Raw genomic sequence first — 18,101 nt, 5'->3', positions numbered from 1 at the left:
GCCCCTCCCCCTAGCTATGTCCTTCTTCCTGCAGCTAGGAGGGGCCCTTCCCCCTCACTAGATAAAGGTCTGAGGCTTCAGCCCAGGACTTCTGGCTGGCCTGAGGGTAGGTGCAGAGCCCACTTCCTTTCTCCTTCTGAGTCTGAAACACAGACTCTGGGGCCTAGAGAACATGGATCTTTATATATGCTGCCTCTGTGAAGCTGCTAGTGGGTAGAGAGTCGTTATCTTGGCTACAGGAACAAAGATTGGGCATGAGGCCATTCAAGGTGGCCAGAGAAGGGGAAATGAATGACTTTCAGGAAAGAGGCTTGGAATAGGAGTGAAAGGAGGCGAGGTGGGGTGAGCTCATACAAGGGACACAGCCAATCCAAGTTTTCGTATTCGGCTCAGAACCAAGCTTTGGAAAGCTTGGATAGGGCCTGGGTGCTTCCATTTTCTTTATCTTTATGCTCATGGCCACTATGACTCATTTAAAAATATTATATTTAGGTCTTGCTCGTTGGAAGTATGGTAGGTACCAGTTCTTCCAGAATGAATTTATCAGTGTTTTCATCTCCACCATGATTACTATCGCCCCCAACACCATCATCTCTATCAATACAGAGATGGCCATTGTAGATATGTACTCAGTAGACTTTTGTTGACTGAATGAAAGTCAGCACTACCACCACCATCACCACTGACACCTTCATCTCCACCACTGCCAGAATTGATATCACACCTCTGTCACTGGTGCAACCACTGATATCACCACAACCACCACCTCCACTGTCATCAATAACATCACACCTTACCACCAAGCCTACTACATCATTGACACCAGCAACCTCACCACCAACCACCAACCTCACTGACACCCCAGTTGCTTCCACTACCATCACACTGCATCACACCTCTGCCACCAACCATACCACATCATTGACACCAATATCACTGATAACCACCAACCCCATTGACATCCCCATCATCACCACCAAAACTTACATTGCCACCTCCACCACCAAACCTACACTATTGCTGACATCACCATTACCACCATCACCATCATCACTGACATTACTACTACTGTCCTCACTGACATCATTACCACTATCATTCACTGACATCACAACTCCTTCTACCCATCATCACAACCACTATCACTGACATCACTACCATCAATATCGACATTACTGCCACCACTACTAGTTGTTATCATCTCTCCTAGAACCATATTCCTTTCCTTCAGAGCACAAAAGGAAATTCGCAATTATACATCCTTCAGGGTGATTATCTGGTCCCCACTCAACTCTAAGTGTCACAGAAACAGGGATTGTGTCTCTCTTTCACCCACTGTTGAATTCTCAGTGCCTGGACAGTGGACAGCTCACAGTAGAGACTCAATAAATATGTGTTGAATTAACAAGTTATTTAGACCAGCACAGTCCCTAAGCTAAAGGGAACTTAGGCTCTAGGATTTTAGTGCTTCTTATAGTGCTATTTCCAGATTGGACCTTACTAGAAAAAAATAACCCTGGGTGATATAAGTCATAAACTAAGTGAGGAGAAGCCTGTGCTGGCTCCATGATATGCGCAGCAGCATGGTGGGAAGAGCCTAACCTCCAGTCCACTGGCTGGGAGTGCTGCCAATGAGCTGAGAGAAGTTTGGTTCTTCTAAGATCTTTACTTCCATCACTACATCACCTGGAATTTATCTGAACCTGGATCGATTTGGTGTTAAGACTTAATCCAGCTCATCTTTAAGACCAACAGAGGTTTTCAGACCTGCTCCCAGCAGGCCAGAGGTTCCTTGGAAGTACCACAGGGAACGATGTGAGGTTCAAGGATGGGTGTCAGGGGGCTCGCAGAGAGGAGGGCTCTGGGCTCCCTGGGCAAACTTCAGCCACTGGGCTCCTAGGAACAATTGTGTAACAATACGGCACCAAGGATTTTAAAAACCAGCCTGAAAACTGTTGGTCTAGAAGGTAAGTTCTTGAGTTTTTTAGTTTGGGGATAGATATTTGGCATTTTGTATATGTTCCAATCAAAAATCATAGGCTAACTAATGCCACCAGGCCAAAAGAAGCATTAAGAAATGCACAGCTGACATTTCCATGGACTCTTCTCTTCCCAAGGCCACAGTCAGCTCACCGAGATGTCTTTTACTCTGGTCTTTGGTAAAATGAAAACACAGTTTTGTTCTTCGAGAACCGTATTCCACGCAGGAAACTTTATTTAAATAAACTGTCTCAGGAACATAAACCAAAGGAGAAGCACAGTACATGAATTTATGCATGTGTCTTCCTGCCCAGCAAATGCTGGCTCTTTCCCCACACAGAGAAGACCCTGTTGTGGGCAACAGGGACTCGCTTTTCAGCAACACCCCCTCCAGCAGAGACACAGCAGCCGAGAGACTCAGAGCCAGCCATGGATGGGAGATTGTCACCTGAGGGGAAGGAGACAGACACTAACCAGGGACATAGCGCCTTTTGAGTGACAGCCACTGAGAGTGACAGGATGGGAGCAAAAGGGAGGAGAGGTTGGCTGAAGAGTGAGAAGGATGGTTGTGCCTCATCCCTAAGGGCCAGGGTCCACAGCAAAACCAGTGGATCCCTCCTGCCATCCATCAGCTTCCTCTGACAAAGATGTAGCCAGTGGACAGGGCTGTGTGTGCATGTGTATGTGCATACAGGTGTACACACTTGCAGAGCAGCTGTGGGGGCACCCAGCTAGCCCCAGCCCCTCTGTAAGTTCAGTGCCTTCTGGCCAATCTCCATGTCTGCCCTCAGGGTACCCCTCAGAGCATGGGCCCCCCAGCGGCGGGGGGCTTGGGGCTGTGGCATAGTCTGGGGAGAATTGTGGCATGAGCCTCTGCCCCAGAGAAATGCTGAACTGCTCAGCCAGGGAAAAGATGGCATTCTCTAGAGAGGCTGAACAAGACTGAACCAGGCCGCAACAGGTAGTTTAGTTTGAGGAGGCATTCCAGGCTGGGAAATGAAGGTGCACCTGTGAGGAAGGCTTTGAAACCAGGAGGGGAACCACCTGCTAGCCAGAGATTTGGGTGTGTCCTTCCACAGACTGCTGGGACGCTCTGGAAAAACAACCTAACACGTGCTTAGTGTGCTGGGAGTAAGGGGGGCTGTGGGGGGCTGGCAAAGCCCTGGGGTCAGGCCCTCCTCTCAGGCCTGAGTCCCAGGAGTTGAGCAAGCCTGTTAGACAGGTTTAATGCTGTCTCGCAGGAGGTGGGAAAGCTCCGGAAGCTGGTTATGACCTTAATCATTTGCTTCCTGATGTGGGACCACCATAGCCTTTGAAACCCTCAGCCACAGAAGAGCTGCTGACCCACACAATCTCTTCCTAGCGGACACCCTCTCTCAAACCCACACAATCTCTCTCTTCACCCACCAGGTCTCTCTTCTCACTGGACCATCCTGTCTCTGCCCGTGTGAGCCCCCCTAGGAGACACATGGCCCATCACAAATCATGACTCTAGACGGCTGTTTCTGTTGCAGCTGTATTACCTACACCCTCACCCCAACACCCCAGTGGACTTGATCCTGACCTCATGGCCGAAGAACCACCTTATTCCTGTCCGTTGAGGGTGTCTGTTTGTTGCGGGTGTCCTCAGAGAAAGAAATCCTGTAATGGCTGAGGAACCTGGGGTAAAGGAAGGTTCTGGCAAGTTGAGGTGGATGGACATTGGTCTGTTGCTCTCATTCTTCAGTTCATCCAGCCAGTGACATTCTCTGAGCCCCTGGGTGCCCAGCCCTGCACCTAGAGCCACTGGTAATGAGGAGTGAGGGCTGTGTCCTCAGGACGCACAGTCTGCTCGGGGAGGTAGGAGTTGCACACACAAACAGTGGGAAGACCACGCAGAGCCATGAGTTGGTGGCAGAGAAAGTGGCACAAACTGCGTCTCTGAAGCCGAAAATGCCTCCCATGGGCTGGGCTTGGGCAATCAGGGAAGGCTTCTTGGAGGAGAAAGAGAAGGAGGACAAATACTCAGTACAACTTACGTCCTTCTGGATGAGCTCAGCATAAACCAGGCAGGCTGCAGAGATCAGCTCGTCGGCATCAAGGTCGATGAGGTTATTGCAGGCCTGTGCCAGGAGGAGGGGTGGAAGCAGGTCTCCAGGGGCACAGGGGGCAGCTCGATGCTTCAAGGGGACAAGGCCGCTGCTCACGGCAGTCATTGGGGCCACGCCATCTCTTCCCAACCGGCCTGGCACAGTGCCTAAAATTTCCCCACTGGAATTTTATATTTTGGGGAGATAGACGTAGTTTTCATAGTGGGCTCCAGCGAGTCCCAGGGCTCCACCGAGTATCTCAGGGGCTTCTAAAGAGGAGTTGTCTTATAATTGGGGTGCCACCTAAGATTTCTTTGAACAAAGTCTTCAGCTCCTCTTTAGAAATGTTGGAAAATTCTAGGTCTTTTGCCGAGGACCCTAGGGCCAAAGGGTTAACTGTGAGGCTGTCAAGCCTAATAGTTAAGAACCATTCAAGGCCTCAGTTTCCTCATATGCAAAACAGGGGTGATGATATGATGGTTGTCACCGCTCTGTGTCAGGCTTGTCATGAGGCTTAAACGGGCTAGTCTATAAAAGCACTCAGGAGTCTCAGGTCTCATCACTCTTCCTGCCCAGGGGCAAAAAGGGCTCTGAAGCCCAGCACCCCACAAACCAGGAGCCTTTGGCCAGGGATGGTGTGGGATGTCGGGGGCCTCCAGGAGCTGATGGGGCTGGGCCCGGCCCATGGTGCTCTCACCAGGAGGATGGCGTCGCCAGTCATGCTCTCCTGCAGCACCTGCCCGCGCACCATCTGCAGCAGGCTGTAGGCCACCAGCACCTGGAAGTTCCTGCAGGGCTTCCCTGTCAGCAGCACCTGCAGGTGGCGGGCGGGTCTCAGCCTGGGCCCTATGGCCTGGGACTGCAGACGCCCTTAGGATGGTGAGGGACCCACCAACAACATGCTGGGGTCAGCCGCACCTGGGCCTTGCTGCTGACATGCTCATTCATTCATTCTTTCAGGCAAGTGCTCACAGCTACCTCTGGGCTTCTAGGCATTGTGCTGGCTACGGGGGACTCAGAGAAAAAGGCTTCAGGGAACTCATTAGATAGAGGGAAGGAAGAGGAGGAGAGAGAATGAGGGAGGGAAGGAGGTAGGGGAAGAGGGAGGGAGGGAGAGGGAGGAGGAGGGGAGAGGAGAGAGAGGAGAGGGAGAGAGAAAGACTGGGTAACTGTAGCATTCGAGTGGAGCTTGGGCAAAGCAGCGGTGGATGGGACATCAACAATCCAAGGGTGCCGCCAAAGGCTTGGGGTGCTCATGGAGTAGGGCGTGGAGACCAGAGGCCAGGAAGGAGGCATGAGGCAGGTGGGAGTCAACTCGTGGGGCACTGAATGCCAGGCTGAACATTGGGTGGGATCCTGCAGGCAGTGGAGGCCATGGGCCGGGCAGTGACAGGTGGTGGGCATATTCCTGGGGAGGTTCATCTGCTGATGGCCTTGGGGACTGTGATCCAAGGACTGCAGGTGTGACGTGTCCTTGGGGGCCCCGCATTCTTCAGGAGTGAGGACTCAGCAAGGAGCTGGCACTCGGGAGGCGGGGCAGCTGGGTAAGTGAGAGCAGAGTGAGGCCAGGACAGCAGGAGAGCTGATGGCAGGCCAGGCTTCCATAGGCACAGGTGTGAGGCCCCCACCCCTCCTGCCCTGAGAAGGTATGGTGGGTGGGACTGGATGAATAGTACTCTGGCCTCTTCTAACAAGGAGGAGCAGGGTCACTGGCCCGATGAACCCCAAGCTACTGAACTCCATCCAGACAGTGGTGAAGGGGAGGCCAGGAAAAGGGCTTCCCACCACCTGTGTGAGGGGCCTCTCCCTTCTGTCTCCAGAGGAGTGCCTCACCTCCCAGAGCCTCCAGACGTCGTCGAAGGACTTGAAGGCTCGCTGGAAGCAGAGGCAGAACCAGGGGAAGAGGGACTGCACGGCCCCCGCACCCTTCCCTTCTGTGGGGAGAGAAGCGGGGTGCCAGCCCGAGGCTGTGCTCAGGGAAAACAGGGGATGGCATGCACCATGAAGCAAAAACACACAGCGAGGCAACGACAGAGCCTGCAGACACACTTGGGAAGTGCAGAACACCTGGCTGTCAACTTGCCAGCTGCCCTTGGAGACTGTTTAGGGTGGATTTTCAGCTGCTCAGACTCCCATCCCATCCAGATGTACCCTCTTCCCAGGGCCTGGAGAGAAGATCGAACGACCCTGCTCCCTCTCCCTGTGACTGGGCATCGCCACTGCCCCTGTCTGCCCCGGGTGAGGGGTGTATCGGGGCAGGAGGGGGTCCACTCACTTAGGTGCTCAGCAAACATGGGGTCCAGGAAGTTGATCAGGTTGTTGAGCATGTCTAGGTTCTTGCCCACCCCAATGTTAATGACACAGCTGTGCTCCTGCGGAAGATGTGGGGATGGAAACCAAGACCTTCTAGGCTCGAAGGCACCAGAAGAGAGGCCTGCTTCACCAATTCCCCAATTCTGGAGGCCCTGTGTGTGTCTGGCTCTGGGCCCAGCCCATGGCTGTCTGAGTCTGGGTGTATGTGTGTGTATGTCCATGCACACATCGTGTCTATGTCCTTGTGATCTGTGTGTGCAGTGTGTGTTTGTATATGTGTGTGCATCTGTGTTGTGAATGTGTATGTGTGTGTGTGTGTGTGTGTGTGGCAGGGGTGCAGAGATGTCTTAGGTGTGGTTCACAATGCAGTGAGTCCAATTACTCCTCCACACACATACATGGGTTAGAACCAATCAGGACAAGGAAAAAGCAGTGAACACATTGTTGCCGGGATAGAGAAAGGGATGAGGGTGGGTTCTGGGCAGCCTCTGACAGATCATGAGGAAAGGCTTTACAGGGAGGGTGTTCAAGGGAGCAGCAACTTCAAAAGCCCTCAACCTGGACAGTATGGGTTACACCTGGGAAATACCGAGTCCTGGTATGCTTGGAGTGCAGGTCGTGTGAAGGGAGCAGAGAGAGACAAGACTGAAGATGGAGGCCTTGAATACCTGGCTAAGGTTATTGGATTTTATTTTGGAGGCCATGGGGAGCCATGGAGGATTTGTGGGAGCAGAGCTGCATTTTGGGAAGGGAATGTCAGGAGAACGTGCCATCTCCAGGCCTGGCCAGCCATGCTCTTTCAAGGTCTGGTGAGAGCATGTTTCCACCCTGCTTCTCAACTCCAATGCCTGCCCCCTCCCCCTTAGAACACACCTACTGGGGCTGGCATTGCCATCTTAGGCTCCTCTGGGTCCAGAGGGCTGTTTCAGGGTTGGAGGAAATAACTGGGGCTGCCAATGCCTGCCTAATCTCAAGGGGAAGGGGCGGGGTCCCCTGAGCAAGGCCCAACTCTCACCGTTTTCTGAAGGAAGAACTGGAAAAGCCAGAAGGTCTCATGGTCATGTTCTACCATCAGCTGGAAAAGCATCACCATCTCATGGAAGCCCTGCTGGTACTCTGGGGTGGAGAGGGGCCAGTGAGGAGGGGCCTGGTGGGAGGGGCGGAGCCTGGCTCGGGCAGGGAAGGACTTCCGGGAAGGAATTGAGAAGAGAGGGCTGAGGGGAGACTCAGCCCGTGGCGCACCTGCCTGGGTGTTGCAGACATAACTCAGGAGCAGGATCTTCTCTAGCTTCTTCTTGTCGATAAGGATGTTGCCCAGGGGGTCTTTGTCGTAGAGCTTCTGGATGTCATATGCTAGGTTGGGAGCAAGGGACAGGTGGGTGGCACCAGATCCCCTCCTGCACAGGGGTCCATGGGTGAGTTTATTCTTCCCACCCCAGAAATAGGACCCAGAGCCTCCTGAGAAGGGAGCTGTGAAAGGTGCATCAGCCCACCAGGCTCTACCCCTCACCACACTGTGAGCTACCTGGGTTTTTTCCCACCTCCAAATCTTTGGCCAGGCCAGGAATGCCTCCCCTCCTCGTCCAATTCAAATCCAACCTAGTTCAAGGCCAAGGGGGGAAAAGACGAAGACAAACCAGAAGGAACAGCAAGCACCCAGGGATACACAGTGCTGTGCGTCTTGGGGCACCCAGTGGAGATGGGTGGATGAGCATGTCAAGGCAGCTTTCAGGAACCCAGGAATCACCCCCTCTCGACATGACTGGGGAGGGGGCAGAGATGGCTTCCTACCCTCCCCTCTGCCCAGCCCTGCCCACCCCACTCTGCTCACCGATGTTATTCCGAGTCTCTATGAAGTTCCGGTGCAGGTTTTCCAGAAGGGGCTGAATCTTCTCGTACATCTGGCATAAGGCCTCGTAATTCTTCCTGTGAGAACAGAATGGAGGCTGAACGAGGCAGACGTCCCCTCCTGGCACATCACGGGGCCTCTGGGCTGCACCCGCTACCTCTACTGCTCCCTCACCTCTGCTGCTCCCTCACCTCTGCTGCGCCAGCCCTCACTGTCCTCTAACGGACTCCTGCAGTGCAGGGCGGAGATGGGCCGTGCAGTCCCCGCCGCAGCACCTGAATCCTGGCTCCACAACTTAATAGCTGGGTGTCTGCAACTAAGGTCAAGCCCTGGGGATGGCACTTTCCCTCTGGAAGCCTCAGTTTCCTCCTGTGTACAGCGGAGATGATGCTGGCCCCTAGGCCTCAGGATTGGTAGGATTGGCTGAGGCAGTGTTTCGTGCCCATCTTTAGAGATGCTTAGGTGGTGTAGTGGGCTGACTGGTGACCCCTAAAAGAGAAGTTCACACCCTAACCCCTGGAACCTATGAATGTGAACTTATCTGGCAAAAGGGTCTTTGCAGATGTCAAGATGAGATAATTCTGGATTGTCCAGGTGGGCCCTAAATCCAGTGACAAGTGTCCTTGTAAGACACACACAGGAGAGACACAGGGAGAAGAGGAGAAGGCCATGTGACCACAGAGGCAGAGACTGGAGCAATGCAGCCACAGCCCAGGGAATGCCAGGAGCCGCCAGAACCTCGAGGAGGCAAGGAAGTGTCCTCACATAGTGCCTTCGCAGGGAGCGCGGCCCTGCCGGCACCCAGCTTTTGGGCTTCTGGCCTCCAGAACCAAGAGAGAACATTTCTGCTGTTGTCAGACGCCTGGTTTGTGGTACTTTGTTACAACAGCCTCAGGAAACTAACAAAGATGGGCCCTTGGGGCTCTCAGGACTCCTCAGCCGAGCCCTCTGATCCCCTATTGCCCTGGATTATTCTCTGGCTGGCCCCTGTGCATGAATCTTCTCTACCTCTATTAGGGGGCACAGGCCCTAGGGAAGGATGGGGTGGGCCTGTGGTGGGGTGAGAGGAGCTGCTGGGATTAAGCCCGTGTCAGCAGTGTGGGGGCTGGGAAATGGAGCTGGGCAGGGTGAGGAAGGCGCTGGCACGGCCTGTGTGTGGGGCCTGGGTCGGGAGCACCATGGGGCTTTGTCTCTCAGAGAAAGAAGTTTGTTTGTGAGAAGAAGACTGAACCTGCCAGGCTGGGGTGGACACCCCCTCTCACCTGCTCTGCTACCCACCCTCCCCTGACAGCATCTGGAACATTCTACCTCCTTGTGCTGTCCACTGTGAGCCGCTCATCCTGGGAACTCTGCCATGAGTAGTAGCCAGTGAGGAACTTCCAGGCTTCCGTCCTCACCAAGGGGTGCAGACCCTGTGGTAGAAGTGGCAGGTGAGAGGTCATGGCCCTCTGGATGCCTGCCAAAAGGACCCCTTCCAATGGCATGCCTGCCCCCTTGCCCAGCCACGCCTCCCAGTTCGAGGGCAAGGCCAAGGGTAACTTGGGGACCATACCCTTTCCAGGATGTTAACACAAATGAAGTCTCGTGACTTGGCCAAATGACCATTCTCGTCAAAGAAGCCATCCCATTCTGTCTTGTCAATGGGGGGTTTTCTCTTCACCTGCCAGGGACAGCCACTTCAGCCTTCTGCTAGGAACCTTTGGCCTTTCTTTTAAGTGTGATTTTTAAATTATATACTCTGGATTTTGCAATATGATTCAAAGTTCACAGCCTCTGACTCATTTCTGGAAATACATCCTGAAGAAATTACTAAAATATACAGAAAAATGCTATATGGACAGTAATTTTCATTGCACATTACTTACCAAAATGAAAAATGCAAGCACTCTAAATGTTGTGCAATAAGGGAATAGTTAAGTACACTATGGTTTATATACTCAATGGAATATTGTGAGGCATATAAAATGATGCTTACAAGGAATGAATAATAATCTGTAAAAATACAAATGTTAGAAAAAAGCAGAATATAAGATTGTGTATTCAGCATCTATCCTTCCTATGTATTATACTCTGTATATCTCTGTTATATATTACAAAAGCTGCACCTTATATACTCTGCTATATAGTGAATTAACCTCTAGAAATAATTGTTAGAAAAAAGACTGAAAAAAAAACCCACCAAAAAACCCACTAAAAACAAAAGTGATGACCTTTGAGCAATAGGATTATAAGCAATTTTTTTCCTTTTTTTGTATTTTCTCATTTTTCTATAATAATGTATACTACTTTGATCATGGAAAAATATAAAATAAGCACTAATTAAACCCATTCATGAGCTCCATTTTACCTTTCCTGGAAGAGTAAAACAGTTCTTCACGAGCACCGGCTTCTGGTTTAGATAAGGGTATGTCTGTAAGCGAGCGCACTGCATGCAAAGCGATTAAAATGCTCATAAAACAATAACGAGGAGGTAGAGTTCCAACAGAAGCTCTATTCGAGAAAATTCTTCTACTGGAGAGAGGAACGTCTGGAAATGCCCCATTGCAGACGTGAAGCTACGCTGACGGATAGAGCTTGGTATGTCTGATACGCATCCTCCCAGCTTCCCATTAATCTACACCTGGATATGCACACGTGCAACTCAGATTTAAATTTGCACAAGTGTCACCTGAAGATCTTCTTAAAATGCAGATTCTGACTCAGAAAGTCTGGGGTTGGGCCCAAGATGACCCATTTCTAACAAGCTCCCAGGGGATTGCTGCTGCTGCTGGTCCGCTGACCACATGAGTAGCAAGCTCTGAGAGGTTCAAACAGCACCGGAAATTAAGAATAAGAGTCCAAAGGCCCAAATTTGGGATAATTTCTGTTCACTCCATGTTTGATAGCAATGGATTGAGCGATACACTTTAATAACTCATACAAGCTCTATCTCCTGAATCCTCTAACGGCCATCACACTCTCCCAATCCACAGCCAGTCAGAGACGGCAGCCCTCAGCGCGCACCGTGGCGGGAAGCAGAAGAGGTTGGGGAAGCTGGGCTGGGTCCCCGGATCCTTGATTATAAAAGGGAATGCATCAACTTTAGCAATACATTTCTATGTGAAGTTTAGTCGATTGGTCAATTTCTATGATAAAGATAGCTGTGATTTTGATGGGGATGGCGTTGACTCTATAAATCAATTTGGGGAGAATTGATAATACTATTGAGTCTTCTGACCTATGAACACAGTATATTTCTCCATTTATTTAGGTCATCTTTAATTTCTCTCAGCAACATTTTTTAGTTTTCAGTGTATAGGTTATTCACATATTTTGTCAGATTTACCCATAAATGTTTATTTTTTGGATGCTATTATAAAAGGTGTTATTTTTTAAAATTTCAACTTCCAATTGTTCATTACTAGTATACAGAAATACAATGGATTTTTATATATTGATTTTGTATCCTGCAACCTTACTAACCTCACTTTTTAGTCCTGGGAGCTTTTTTTGTGGATTCCACGGGATTTATTATGTAGGCAAAGGATCAGGAACTACCACCCATGGCCAAATCTGATCTCCAACCTGTTGATTAGAATACCGTTTTATTGGCACACAGCCACACCCGTTCACTCAGAGCTAAAGCAACAGAGACGCATGGCACGCACACTGAAATACTTACTATACTGACCAACCCTGATACAGATGATCAAGTTATCTGCGAATAAACGCAGTTTAATTTCTTCCTTTCCAGGCTGGATGTCTTTTATTTCTTTTTCTTGTTTTATACACTGGCTACAACCTCAAGTGCCATGTTGAATAGAAGTGGTGAGAGTAGACATCTTTGCTTTGTTCCCAGTCCTAGAGGGAAAGCTCTCAGGCTTTCATAATTTAGAATAATGTTAACTGCAGGCTTTTCGCAGCTGCCCGTTATCAGATGGAGGAAGTTCCCTTCTATTCCTAGTTTGCTGAGAGTTTTTATAAGGAATGGATATCAGATTTTTCCAAATGATCTTCTGCATCTATTAAAATGATCATATGGTTTTTCTCTTTTTACTTCATTAGTAAATTATACTGAATGTATTTTGAATGTTAAATCAGCCTTGCATTCCTGGGATAAACTTCACTTGGTGGTGATACATTATCCTTTCAATACATCACTGGATATTATTTGCTAAAATTTTATTAAGAATTTTTGCATCCATGTTTATGAAAGATATTGATCTATAGTTTTCTTGTCTTGTAATATCCTTGATTTTGGTGTTAGGGTGATGTTGACCTCACAGAATGAGTAGGGATGCATTCTTGCTTTTCCGTTTTTTAGAAGAGTTTGTGTGGAATTGCTACTATTTTGTTCTTCAATGTTTGATACAACTCACCAGTAAGGCCATCTAGGCCTGGAGTTTCCTTGGGGAGATTTTTAACCTCAAATTCAATTTATTTATCATATTTGAGGATGGAGTCAGAAGAAACTGTTTTATTTGTGACTTTAAAAATGCTAGATTTATAGGAACAGGACACTTTCCTTCTAACTCATTTTAAAAAATAAAAGCAAATAATACAAAAAACCAAGAAATTAATAAAAGCATAAGCTTGACAGAAACCCAAAGAAATCAGTTATGAAAATAAATGCATTAAATTCTCTTATTAGTTGTAAACACTTAAAAGCATCAATCACGTGCCAGGCCCTGTTCTAAGCACTTCATAGATGCTGACCATTTAATTAATCTTCACAGCCATCCATACGGTAGTTGTGGTTATTACATCGCTTCACAGACCTGGGAACTGAGGCTGTGGGAGGGTTAATCAGTGCATCTGAAGTCACAAAGCAAGCATCAGAGCTGAGATTTGAACCTAGAGCTATTTGGTGCAAGAGTCAGGGTGCTTAACCCCAATGCCATGCCACAGGGAGGGTAAAAGGTGAGGATTTCAGCTTGAATAAAAAAAAATACGCATCTATACAAGCTGTTAACAAAAGGTATACCTTAAAATCAAGTGCCATAAAAAGATTAAAAATAAATGATGAACAAAGATATGAAAAAAGGTCAAACACAATGAAAGGGTAGAAAAGTAATCAAAGTAATGTGCACAGCACACCATCATAAAAGATACAGCGTCGGTGCGGCGAGGCGGAGAGGAATGGAAACACTGCAGGCAGGCATCAGCTGGGGGTCAGAGGTTCCGTGTTACCAAACCTCCACATGCACAGCTGGCCGTCTGCCTTCTTTGCGGGGCTGAGTTCATTTAGGAAAAGTCACTGCCTGCTCCTGCAGGAAACTCTGTTTCTCTAGCCACACCACTTCCCTGTGTCTCCCCAAACCTAAGCAAACTACAGGCCACACATACGAACATCTAAAACATTTGCTTGCAAGCCAGGGGCAAGTACAGAAGCCTGTTGACCTGCAGGGGGCTAAAGGGAAATTTTCCACATGGAAGGCCCCTCCCTCTCGTCTCCCTGTGCACCCACACTGTCTGTGCCAGAAACCATGGAACCCGTATCTGGGGTCCTTCAAAGTGACGGCAATTGTCAACTCAATAGCCTCTCGAATCCATCTTCATCCTCCCATATTCCCCCATTCTTTGCTCCACCGACCTATGAACGCCCTACCTCACCATGTGGGTACAATGAGCTGGTACCCAGAGGGGGAACCACGTAGCCTGTGAAGTGCTGGATGGCCTCTGGCTCTGCAGCAGTTCCTTCGCTAGTCTCCCGGGAAGAGCACCGCTGGGGAGAGCAGGTGTGGAGATCTCCCACCTTCACGGTGGGCTCCCCACCAGCGAACCTGGGGGAACCTTAGCCTTGCCTCATCTGGAGAAGGAGGCCAGAAGCGGGAACCGCAAGGGGCTCGCTCTGTCTAAGAGCTTCCTGCTGCTGGGGGTCTGCATCTCCCACCCTCCTTCCCCTTCTGCATCGTTGGGTTAAAGATTTTCTCTAATATTTTTAGTAAAATAGGGAAGCCACTGGAAGATGAGGAAAACTTTCTGTGAGGGCTTCTGATGCCACTGCTGCAAATTCTCACAGCAACAAGCCCTCAGCAAAGCCTGGGAAGGGCTGTTGCCTGTGCTTAAGGTTCTCAATTTTGTTTCCACTTCGTTCACCTGAGGGACCAGACGCACTCCCCTCGCCTGGGGGAGGGGGAGGGAGCCCAGGGAGGGCAGGCATAGTAAAATCGGGAGGGGGGTCCCTGTGTGCACTCGAAAGGTCCCCCCAGATGATTATTATCAACCCAGGTGCAGGGGGAGTGTCATCAGTGACCAAAAGAATGGTTTAAAACAGTGGTTCTCAGGCCGGCCTGGTGGTGCGGTGGTTAAGTGCGCACGTTCCGCTTCTCGGCGGCCTGGGGTTTGCCGGTTCGGATCCCGGGTGAGGACATGGCACCACTTGGCAAGCCAGGCTGTGGTAGGCGTCCCACATATAACGTAGAGGAAGATGGGCATAGCTGTCAGCTCAGAGCCAGTCTTCCTCAGCAAAAAGAGGAGGATTGGCAGCAGATGTTAGCTCAGGGCTAATCTTCCTCAAAAAAAACATACCAGTGGTTCTCAAAGCTAGCTGCACGTCAGAATCCCCCAGAGGGCTTAAAACACAGATCGCTGGGCCCTACCCCCGAGAGTTGCTGGCCCAGAAGATCTAGGGCCTAAGAATCTGCATTTCTTACAAGTTCCAGTTGATGCTGATACTGCAGATTTGGGCGCCACACTTTGAGAATCACTGATTTAGAAAACGGACTCCACAGCCCACCTGCCTGGGTCTAAGTACCAGCTCTGTAACTTAGTAGCTGTGTGATTGCAGGCAAGTTACTTAGTCTCTGTGCCTCAATTTTGTCATTTATAAAATGAAGAAAAAAACATCATCCGCCTCATAGGGTTGTGCTGAGAATAAATGACTAAAAATAGAGCATTTAGAACAGTCATTGTACATAATAAATGCTATGTGACAGTTTGTTATTTTATTATTATCTTTCTCTAAGTTCAGAGAAATGAAGAAAGACATAAAGAAAATTCAAATCAAGGCCTGGTGATAGTCTGCAATAAAACAGTAACATTTAATACTCAGGGAGAGACGTGCCCATTTTGCATTTCTGATTTTTTGATGTATCACTCTCCTAATCACTATGATTAATGACACTTGAGATTGGTTAAGGTCATTATAGTTATTATGATTTTGAAAAATATACTACGTGGAAAATCTTTGTGACTGAGGCTGACTTCTAATGAATAGATGAATCTTGTTAACTGGGCTTGGCACCACTTACTAACAAAAGCGTTACTGCCACCTGGTGGCAGCATACCAAAATTGTTGGCAAAAGCACCAAGGAAAATTTATCAGCATCTTCAAGAGTCAATTTGCAAAACTAAAACTCACTGAAGTTAGAAAGTCACATATAGCGAAAAGGTAACACTGGCTTAGAGAGAAGGGTGAAAGGGGCCCGTGGCTTCCCAGCCCCCTTGTTGGTGCTGATAGTGAGACCAAAGTACGACCTACCCTGCTCCGCCTTCTAGGCCACCTCAAGGTCCTAGTCCTTCCCACCCAATAAGGGAAAATGAGCCTAACCAGAGGCTGGGGAGGGCGGGACTTGGGCTGAAGCACACGCACCAGGATGAAGGAGGCTGACCGCCTGGCAGAGATGCTGTTTTCCGGGGAGAGGGTGGTCATGGCCCCTGCTCTCTGTCTTCAAAGTAGCCTCTGGCTGGAGCTCACCTGGAGCCCTAAACGATGCTAATTAGGAGGGGAAGGTGATGTTCTTTTTGGGAGATGAGGTGCATTCCCAGGAACAATGGGCCACTCCTGACCTCCCACACTTGACCAGAGCCACTAACAGTGTGTCACAAGGTCCCTAGAACCCTCATCACAATGACCTTGGAACACGGGCACACTCAGCTTCAGAGGTAAGACGTGCCCAGGACCCAAGGAGACGAAGCCACCAGTCAGCCAGAAGAACTGCGGCGCACGCAGGGTGTTCAGCGGAGGTGGGGGTCAGAGGACAGGCAGGCCAGGGTGCCAGGCTCATCAGGCGGGCAGTGGACAGGCAGTCTTTCTCCCTGCCCCTGCTCTTCCTCCTCGGGGCTCCCTTCACTCGTTATCCCACCAGAGCAGAGCTCAAACCTGGGAACACCTGGAGTCCGAGCTTCCGGTTTCTCAGGTGCCACCTCCAGAGACTCAGAATCAGCACGTCTGGACTGGGACCGGGGGACTGTATTTTGAAAAGCTCCCTGGGTGACTCAGATCCAGCATTTGAATAGTAGCTTCTGGGGGTAGAGACCAGTTTTATTTATCTTTATGCCCAGAGCACTTAAGACAGTGCCCGAGCAACCGAATGAATGATGTAATTAAAGGGAAAAATAAATGAAGCTCCCTTAGGTCTCATCTCACTTTCCTCTCTGTATGTATTGCATGCCCAGTCTCCCCTCCTACCTGAATTCCTGTAGGCCACGGTCAGTGTCTGATTCTTGTGTGCTTTCCCCTCCTACTGCCAATCTGGCCTCCTGACACTTGGAAAGTGCTCAGTATTTGATGACCGAATCCAAGGAATCGGCTCCTCTTGGTTCCAGCCTCACCAGTTCTCCACCTTAATTAAGCATCGCCTGCATTCCTACTCAGGTCCTGGCCATTAAAGCCATCTGGTCTAAAGCATCCTTAGTCATTAGGAGATGATAGTAACTAAATCAACCAAATTGGAATCAGGAGCTTGGAGTTGGAATTTGGACTCCAACCTCAAATTTGGATGTTCCCCTCTTCTGAGCCGTGGGTCTCCAGCACTGAAATCAGAATACAGTCAACCTCGGGCTTTCACGTCTTTATTAACACAATGAATCAGCATCCACATGGAAGTCTTCAGTGGACACAATTCACTGCCTCACTTACTGTTACTGTCCCGCTAGCTTTCCGCACTGCAGGAGGGCTTTTAAATCAGAACGCCTTCTTCTCTGCCTCCCTCCCAACCTGGGAAAGCATCATGGCCTCTTCCCCTTAGTCCGCCCCTAGGTCTTCACAGGAGCGGGAGGCAGGCGGCTTTGAGTAGGGAGGGGGGGATGAGCAGGGGACGGCCTCCTGCAGCAGGCGCCTTCACCCTGAGGTCTGCGAGAAGCTTCCAAAGCAAAAGTCCAGAGTGGGAGGCGCGGCATGAGCATTACTCACTGTTTGGGATTATCTCCGCCTCTGTTCCTCCACATTGACGACATCGACAGCTGAGAATTAACTGCAGTTTTTCCCTAAAAAGCTGAGGATCAGGCAGGGAGTTGGAAAGTCTGCGTGCTAGATCCGACGTGGCTTCTGAACTGGACGTGATAGACACAGATCATCTGCTGAACTTCCTTTCACCTCTGGCTCCCTGTCTGCGAATCCAAGATAATAATCCTTCCCCAAATGAGCCAAGATAGTTCGGTCGTATTGCAAAAGCCTCATAGCAACCACACGGAGGCTTAGTGTTCAAAGGGAATTGCAGGACCCTGCGCTGAAGCGAGAAGGGTTTTGATCCCTTTTTCTGATTCTCACCATGGATTGACATGTGCCAATCTCATTTTCTCCAGGGCTGAATGGTCCTTCCCATGTCCATGAATTGACATAATTTCCCAAATTCTTTAGATTCCCCTTTATCACTTTTCTTTTCACATTTCCCACTCAACAGGGGAAAATGGCCCTAATGCAAACCAGAGTTTGGGGAGCCCAATTTTCTGCTTTAAATTTCTGTACATGGTGATCCTTCGGGGCATGAGAGTCCCAGGTTTAAAATATTGTTCTTGGTTTTGGAGTGTGGGCTACAGAGACCTAGAATTTGCATTAAAGTGCTGGGAGCCAGGAGCAAGCCTCCCAGCCCATCTTTTCTCTGAGGAAGCTGGCTGGGCCTTGGCTGAGGGCCTTGTGGTGGTGAGGCGGGAAGCCAGGCTTGGAAGGCACCTGGAGAAGACCTTCT

The 18,101-nt window shown here is 49.7% G+C and overlaps 1 protein-coding gene across 1 annotated transcript; it reads right to left on the bottom strand.

Annotated features, from left to right (window-relative positions):
- Nucleotides 1-3,606: 3,606 nt before the first annotated feature.
- On the bottom strand, nucleotides 3,607-15,844 carry LOC124232155 (TBC1 domain family member 21). Its single transcript, XM_046649117.1, has 11 exons — nucleotides 15,785-15,844; nucleotides 9,764-9,871; nucleotides 9,520-9,623; nucleotides 8,194-8,288; nucleotides 7,605-7,715; nucleotides 7,378-7,478; nucleotides 6,325-6,421; nucleotides 5,883-5,983; nucleotides 4,747-4,863; nucleotides 3,999-4,082; nucleotides 3,607-3,639 (listed from the first exon to the last, which is right to left on the bottom strand). Exons 1-11 carry the CDS (start codon nucleotides 15,842-15,844, stop codon nucleotides 3,607-3,609), a joined length of 1,011 nt encoding a protein of 336 aa, XP_046505073.1.
- Between the last annotated feature and the right edge of the window lie 2,257 nt (nucleotides 15,845-18,101).

This window comes from Equus quagga, chromosome 2, assembly GCF_021613505.1.
Source record: "Equus quagga isolate Etosha38 chromosome 2, UCLA_HA_Equagga_1.0, whole genome shotgun sequence".
NCBI classification, from domain to species: domain Eukaryota; kingdom Metazoa; phylum Chordata; class Mammalia; order Perissodactyla; family Equidae; genus Equus; species Equus quagga.
This window is presented reverse-complemented; position numbering and strand designations above follow the sequence as displayed.